The 8,363-nt window shown below is 51.1% G+C and overlaps 1 protein-coding gene across 1 annotated transcript; it reads right to left on the bottom strand.

Annotated features, from left to right (window-relative positions):
* Window positions 1–827: 827 nt before the first annotated feature.
* FOSL2 (FOS like 2, AP-1 transcription factor subunit) lies at window positions 828–7,248 on the bottom strand. The gene is made up of 3 exons (XM_010169422.2): window positions 6,998–7,248; window positions 3,210–3,317; window positions 828–1,727 (listed from the first exon to the last, which is right to left on the bottom strand). The coding sequence occupies exons 1-3, from the start codon at window positions 7,235–7,237 to the stop codon at window positions 1,218–1,220; spliced, it is 858 nt and encodes a 285-aa protein (XP_010167724.1). The 5' UTR covers window positions 7,238–7,248; the 3' UTR covers window positions 828–1,217.
* Window positions 7,249–8,363: the final 1,115 nt, after the last annotated feature.

The raw sequence follows: 8,363 nt of genomic DNA, 5'->3' as shown, positions 1-8,363 counted from the left end.
CTGTGCTGTGCTGGAGGTTGGACCACTGCCTTCCCCCCAACCTAGGAAATTTGGAATCTTTGAGCAAACAACTCTTGCTAGCATCAGCTGGTGGATACGTGCTGCTTTGTTTCCCAACAATGAAAAAGTCAGCAAGGGTAGAGCCAGCTAGTTTCACCCTCTAATCTGCTGCCAGTCTCCATCCTAGATTTCTAAGCACGTGGTGCCACCTCTTTTTCAGTAGCATGTTCTGCAAATATGGCCAAGGGGAGGGGAGGATTTACTAACAGGAAGAGATCAGCCTCTGAGTCAGGAGCCCTGATGGGGAGGAAGATGCAATACTCCCTAGACGGCAGGCAGCCCAGGAAAAGTAAACAACAAGCAGCAGATTTTATATCCACCAAACTGGGGTAAAACCCTGCCAAAGATACACTAAGTGCCAGCCCAGCAGCTTTTCTGATGCTGCTTTGGCCCTGAGATGCTAACTTGTTTTTTGAGGAGCCCAAGGGCATAAATATATCTCCATTTTGAAAAAGAAAGGCTTCCACGAGAGCCTCCTACTGTCTCTGTTTGCTGTCTGTGTGCCCCAGGCCAGAGTTATGAGCTCTGCCCTTGCTGCTGAGCCCTCAGGCTCCTCTTGGCCCCCTCTCCCAGACCTCCCATCCATCCCCCTTCCGCCTGGGCAACTCCATGTGTTTCCTGTAGCCTGTCCCAAGAAGAAAGATCCTAACAAGCCTTTAGAGTTCAGAGCAACTGGATGAAATGTCATGGGATCGACAACATTGGAAATGATAAGCAGAGAGAAAGAGAGGGAAAGAGAGAAGTTATAAGATGAACTAATCAGAATGATCTAAGCACAGAGCACAACTGATCAGATCAATTCACAAAGGAAAGGGATGACTAGCAACTGTCTGCAGCTCGCCTTCAGTCCTGGCCAGGAGGGCTCCCCACATCCACTATGGCCATGAAGGGGTTTCCATAGGCAGACCCTACGGAGGGGACATCATGCTCTCCAAACAGTCCTGGCACACCAGTTCCACCCTTGCCGTTTCCTGCCTCCGGGGAGCTGGCATTGGTCCTCACTCTCCTTCTTGGAGCTGCAGCACTTCCCCATCCTTGTTCTTGCTGCCCTTGTGCTTGAACGATCCTGTGCCTGTCTCTAATCCCATGGAGGGGGGCTCCCCCCATGGTGCTGGGGGGGATGTAACACAGTGGCAAAATGGGGGGCCACAGGGTGATTACAACGCCAGCAAGGTGGGAGAGTTCAAGGAATCCGAGGACTGGTCACCGCTGCTGCTGCTTCTCCGGTGAGCTTTGGAGCAGGACTCGGACGGGGAGAGAGGAGACTCCTGATCCAACACGTTGGGGTAGGTGAACACCAAGTTGGAAGAGCCAGGAGTGATGGCTGGTGTTGAGGTCACCACGATGGGAGTGTTGAGTGCCTCCTCCCCATAAAAACCTCCGGCAATGCTGATGGGCTTAATGACAGACCTCTGGCCTTTGTCAAGGACCAAAGAGGAAGATGGGATCTCTTCCTCCACAGGCTCCTGCTTCACCACCACCGCTCCGCTTGCTCCAGTCCGAACGCTCTGGAGGCTGCTGGATGGTGGGCTCCGACGTTCCTCAGGGCTGATTTTGCACACAGGGCTGTGAGCCACCAGCATAAACTCCAGCTTCTCCTTCTCCTTCTGGAGCTCAGCAATCTCCTTCTGCAGCACTGACTTCTCCTCCTCCAGCACTTCAGTTTCCTGCAGACAAAAGGGGAATAAGTAAATATCAGAGGTTCTGGAACTCCTCCTCACCTGGACCATGGCCATTGAGTCCAGTTCCCATCTGTCATGGGTAGATACACCCCAGACTCTTCATGAGCCAAGCAGGCAACAGGTCATTGCCAGCTGAGCGTCTTGTGTTTCATGGGTCTACCAGCAGGCTATTCCCAAACTTCACTGATCTAAGGGTTATAAATAATCTCATGAGCTCACCTTAATTTTCTCATGGCCAGCTCCTACCACTGTGTCTTGGCCTGTGACTTCACTCTTCTCCCCTGCTATCTGCCTGACGGACACCTTAGCAGAGAGGACTCATATCTCCTCCCACTGTTTTTTGTGTTAGTTAAGTCATATTCTTTTCACTTAGATAAAGGCAGTATACAGAAGTCTCTAAACTGTTTCAATTTCCTTTCTGCAGTGCATATTCCAGATTAGGTCTGACTCTTGCACAAAGGACTAACACTTTCACCTCCACTGGATCATCCCTTGATGCATCCTAGAATTAATACATTTACCTTTCCCATGGTCACATCACACTGATGGCTCATAGTGAATCTGTGAGCAATTAGTACCTCCCTGTGTGAGGTGCTCACCACTTCACAAAGAACTCGCCCTCAGTCCTTCAGGATGTGACTTCCCACTTTGCACTCCTCTCACTTCTATTACTTTAGTCATGACAACCCTTAAGTTCTTCCTATAGGATTTCCTGCCTCCTCTACACTGAGAATACCTCCTGAATTTGAGTCAGCAGCACATTTCACTTGTGTGCTTTCACTGCTGCTGCGCTTATTAGTAAGATCATAGAATAAAACCAGCCCCAAGCTGGTTCTTGAGCAGAAGTGCTGGAGCCCTCCTTCCAGCCTCTTTCAATACAACCCACCCTTGCCTCCTCTTCAGCCAGTCCCTTACTCACCCCATGGTTCTCATGCTTACCCCTACCTTCTCCAGCTTAACTAGTTATTTTCCCCATGGCACCAGACCACAGGTCTCTGTGGTGCTTCTTTTGTGCAGGAAATCAGTTACCCCCACCAAAGAAAGGTTAGCCTAAAGGATGTAGCTTTGATAGGTACGCATAACACCTGCCTCGTTTTCTACTGCTTTCACGTGATCCTGCTGTCCTCAGTGCTTTTGTCCTTAAAGCCTGCCTTCGAGGCACACAACATCTTTATTTCCGCTTAGGGAGTGAGGCCAGAGGTAGGGAGACTCATGCTAGTTGGGAGGCTAGAAGGGAAGAGAACTCCTAGGACATTTTGGGCAGTCAGCAAGGGGAATTTAGGCTTCTGAGCCTGAGCCCTCACCACCGTTATGCAGGAGCAATGCCACTAGGCAGCCTTGGAAGGGGAAGGCACCGTGCGTTTTGTAGCATCTTCCTCTAACGCGCTAGCGGAGGGAGAGCAGTGCCCTCCGAGCTGGTCCAAAGGGCAGGCGCCAGGGAAGGAGAAACGTATGCAGAGCACGTACCGCCTGGAGTTTCTCTGTTAGCTCTCGACGCCTGTTACGACACTTAGCAGCTGCCAGCTTGTTCCTCTCTCTCCGGATCCTTCGCTTCTCTTCTTCCTCAGGCGACAGCTGTGGGCATGTGCCAAGAAAACCCACAATCAGATCTGAGCAAGGCATTCCTTTAAGTTTGTGAGGATTTAACCACAACGCAAAGGAAAAAGGCCTGATCCAGCAGGATGCTGAGCACTCCCCCTCTTTACCGATGTCAGCAGAAGATGAAAGCGCACAGTATCTCTGCCTGCACCAGGTCTTAACAGAAGGGTGAGGAGAAGACAGAGCAGGGAGCAGGGGGAAGATTGTGTAAGAGGACAGTGAATCTGCACCAAGGCCAAACAGATAAAAGATGCTCTGATTGTTTCACAACTTGGGTGGTACATTAAGCAAAACCAGAGCATGATGTTGTAAGTGCCTCTTTCTTGAAAGAAAGTATCTGCTGCTTCCCACACAAAAATATTTGTTAGCTTGAAGGTCGGGGACGGGGTGGAGGGGGAGACAGGGAAATCAGCAGAGGTCCCATGAAGTCCGTGAAGCAACAATGATTTATACCACCCAAAAATCTGACCTCAGACTTTCGAGTGCTCAGCGAGATAACACACTGTGCTTCTTGCATCAGCAGGCAAGGCTCCAGTGATATCAAGGGCTTCCTGAGGCCAGCTGACATCCTCACTGATGTAAATCAGGAGCAATTCCATAGAAACCCATCAAGCACCACTCTTGCGAAACCAGAGGAAGTGAGCAGGAGCCCACAAGATCTGGTCAAGTCAAGCCTAGCTTCTGGGGTTTGAGAACGAGGTTTTACAAATCCCAGCAGCAGCTGACAGGCTTGCACGACTCCCGGGGCAGGGAAGCCGGTGGAGCAGCAGACGAAGAGGGCCAGCGTGGTCCAGGCTCAGCACTGCAGCACACGGCACGCAGGAGCGGGTGCAGTGAGACCACCGTGGGGACCCACGGCACGCACTCGGCCGTGCGCCCTCCCTCCTCCGCTGCGGACCCACCTCGTGCCCTGCGCTTCGGGCTCCCCAGGCCAGCGCGCGCTTTGGCCCGCCCGGTGACTGCAAACAAAAGTGAAACCAGCACCCTGCAACGCACGTGTCAGATCTCACACAGTGCCGGCGGAGAATGGAAACAAAAACCTTTTCAACACAAGCTTTCAGCTTCAATATCTTCAGGAGCTGTCAAAATTGCAAACAAGGCATTCACTCATTACTATCTTTTCTTTTTAGTGTTAGTTTTACTCTAACCTCATTCTGTTTTGTTTTGGTTTGCTTTTATTTCCTTAATTTTAGTCTTGACAGTTTGGGGGAGTTTACTTCAGCCTCTGGGCATTCCCCTTGCTTGGTTCTGCTTTTTCTTCCTTTTTTTTTTTCTTTTTTTTCTCCCCCAGGATTTGGTCTGTGCCTGTGATTTCACCTGCACGCAGCGTGAGCCCCCAGACACACAGTGAGAGACACAAGCACTCCTAGGACTTCAGGACAGAGGTTTGGGGCCTGAAAGCTTTTCCATCAGCTCACCACATCACTCCATCTCGGGGTGGGTCGTACCTCCACCCTGCTGGGCAGCAGCCAGCAGGGCTTTGGCATATTCCCCCCCAGTAAGGAGCCCCCACAGGCACCGCTCTCCCCAGTACAGCTCTGCCTGCTCAGTTCCCAGCCTGTACGTGTGTGGGGTAAAAATGTGTTTGCACACAAGTACCCACAGTACAGCAAAGCTTTAAGCACGTACACAGATTCTGCGCTGTGACTCGGGGCATCTGCGTACAGTTTTCAAGAGCCCTTTCATGCTTTAGAAGCACAGACTTCACTGAAATATGTTGGGATCAAAACTGCTCCTCCCAGGGCCTTCAGTCATTTTTAAATTATCTGTCTTAGAGGCTATGCTTTGCAAAAATCTGATAGACAGGGCTCATGCCCCTAATCTGGACATGCTTAGCATGATACCGGGTCTAAAAAGGCATATTCTGTCAGCAGTTGCTGGATTTGTTTGAAAGCGGTTGGATTTGGCACTCTCCATGCCCCTGCCGTACGCCTTATCTGTAGCTTGTCCAAGCCCAATACGTGCATTTGCTGGCAGAAATGTTCATCAAAACAGGCCCTTTTCATAAAGCGTTACACAATGTTTTCCAAAAAGGCACTCTGATGCGGTGTTGAAGGCACCAACAGCAGAAACCTGAGCCAAAGAGCCACGGTAAAGCGCTGGGTACTGGCGTAGCACGTGTCTAATCAAAAGGACTTGGCTTTGAATGACCCACAATGAACGGCTTGAAAAAAAGCCACAGGCCAGGAATTGCTTGGCAGGCATCCTTCAGCAAATAACTCTGAACAACAAATAAAGCCGAGAATATGGTGATCTCTTCACGGCCAATTTGTGAACACAGAGGCAGCATTTGTCAAACAAATTAGTTGTTGCTAATTATTCCCCCAGTTCTCCTGAGAGCTTCCCTAGCTTTGGACACCAGCCCTGCACACAGGGAACTGGGAGGTAGCTCCAGCTGGTGGAAAAAGCTGGCATGTACCTGAACCACCATGAACTACCACGCTGCCCCATCCTTCCTCCCAAAAATGAGTCTTGGGTATGCACAGAAGGGGCAGCTCGCTCCAGACAAGTGACTTTAACCCCTTCCCTGCCTCTTAGGTCTAAACCAGACAGCGGTTCCATATAAAATAATCAGACTGTGAATCAAAACAGATGACGTGGAAGTAAAAGTAGGGCTGGTGAGCCTTATTAGAAACAGACCTCATGCAATAGCGTGTACTGAGGGTGTGCAGTGTGTCTTGTTACATTGCTCTACAGCGACCCACACAACTGCTGCTTGGGAATAATTCAGAGAGATATAGATTATTTGCATTTTTTATTTTTTTTTTAAGAAATCAGCCTAGCACTGTGGATAGCTATTCACCAGACAGCCCTGGAGAAGGCTGCTTCTTACCGAGAAGAGATTCACAGGGCTGAAAGGATTTCTAGAAGATGAGACACCTACATTTAGTCCACCACCCTGCCCCAGCACAGGGTCCAGGTTCCTGGCTCAGTATTCCCATCAGGAGGCTGAGTGTGGGTCAGCAGTGGCACAAGCCACCCCATCCTGGCTGCAAAAATGCCACTGGGTTTGGAGCAGAAAAATCTTTGCTTATGGGATCCTCACCTCACCGCTGTAAAGCGATCGAGAGATTGCACATTTGTAGTGGGAAGGTGGATTTAGACCCCAGACACCCAGAAGGCTCTTGCTACTTGAGTCACAGTGCTCTAGGGAAGCTGTTCCTTCTGCACGATGCTGGCTGGTGCCAGTGGTATCACCCAAAAATGAGACTGGAGCCGCGCTAGCTGCCACAGAGCAGATATAAAACACCAGCTGATGTAATTTGGGTGTCAGGTTTGTAAAGGACCTACATAAAAGCTTCTCTGTTTGCTTAGAGGTTTCCTTCTGTGTGGAGTGGCAGAGACACTCAAACTGAAACCCAGGGCTCAACTTCAGGGTTTCACCTGCTTTTGAAACCGAGCCGCAACGCGGCCCCAGTGGTGCAAAGCGTTGATGGAGATTGGGTAAGTCTCCCTGTACGATGAGGAAGCAGCAATAAAATCACCCTCCGGCTTACACCCTGCGTCACCCTGCAAAACCCCAGCAGCTGTTCAGCGCAGGGGACAGACCTCAGCGCTCCCCACTGGGGCTGGGAGATCCCGAGAGAGGGCAGGGGGGGAAATCACTGTTTGCCTGTTTTCGAGGCAGCCCCAGCAGCCCTCCCCGCCATGGTTACCTGCTCATCTCTTCGTCTCCGGCCCACTGTGGTCCCAATGGTTTTGATCACACCAGGTCGCTGAAGGGCCGTGTGTCCGGCCACTGAAGACAGTGGGGGCAGCGGGTGGCTGTAGGGGTGCGAGCGAGAGTAAGGGCTTGACATGGAGGTGATGACGGTGGGCTGCACCATCCACTGCAGGTCTTGGCTAGTTGTGATGGCGTTGATCGTAGGGATAAAAGCACTGCCTGATCCTGGCATATCTACTCGAAATTTCTAGAAGGAAAGGCAGGGGAGAAAAGAGAGAGAAAAAGAGAAGAAACCATCAATGAAAGCAGAACATAAGGGGTTACTCAGAAACCAGCTAGGCCCTGAGGAACGGCACCACTGAGGATCAAAGCAGCACCCAAAGCAAAGGCACTGGCTGCTGGTGCCTCTGCAGCATCCCAGGCTGCTCCCACTTGCCACAGCCCCCGAGGAAGGTGCTGGGCTCAGGTGCTTCCCCTCCAGAGCTGCCTTGCCCCCTCTCAGCCCCCTTCCTCATCCTCCCCACACCTCCCCAGCATCCCCTATGCCAGCCTCCCCTCGCAGGCAGCGTCCCCACCACTGCTGCCTCCCGCCTGTGCCCACCGCTCCTTCCGGCATGGAGCAAAAGGGGAATTAAGGAGTTTCTAGAAAAACACTTCTCTGCCAGTCCGAAGAACAGGAAGAGAAACTTCAACTCTGAATTGCTGTTACCAAGCAGAGCAAAGCCTTCTTCTACCAGAGGATTCCCCTGAAACTTGGGCTCGGCCCACATAAGGTTTGGTACAAGCGAGAACAGCAGCTTGCTTCTCGTTCTGCGCTCACTGCGCACACAGCGCAAACAACCCGGCCCCAAGACGGTTACGTGCGAGGAGATGTATTTTAATAGCAGCCTATAAAATAGGTCTTAGGATTCAGATCGGACAAGTTCCCTGCAGCTCTCTGCACTGTCTAGACAAAACAAGGCAGCAGTAAAACCAAGGCAGCAGGTAATGATCTCCTCCAAAATACATGTACACCTTGTTTCAGACAGAGGTAAATCCATCTGGATAATATGCTGGCACTAAACTGCAAGGAAAACAATCGCTTGTCCCCGGAGGGGGAAGCAGGGCAGAAAGAATGCTTTTGTCTATGCAGAGCTCCTTCAGGAGGCTCTCGATGCTTAGACTCGATTTTACAGACAGACATGTCTTGCTCCAGCAATCACTGTGCAAGCGATGGGGCTCGTAGGACCAGCAGCCGTCACTACCATTGATTTCTAAGCCATGAAATGATCCCGTGAAAAATGCACATTCTTGGGTCAACAAACTGGCTTCCCAGAGAAGCGAGAGCCCTTGCATCAGCCTGACCTCAGATCAGGTAA

This window comes from Antrostomus carolinensis, unplaced genomic scaffold, assembly GCF_000700745.2.
Source record: "Antrostomus carolinensis isolate BGI_N321 unplaced genomic scaffold, ASM70074v2 scaffold10486, whole genome shotgun sequence".
NCBI classification, from domain to species: domain Eukaryota; kingdom Metazoa; phylum Chordata; class Aves; order Caprimulgiformes; family Caprimulgidae; genus Antrostomus; species Antrostomus carolinensis.
Note: the sequence above shows the minus strand (reverse complement) of the source record. Positions and strands in the feature narration are given on the sequence as shown.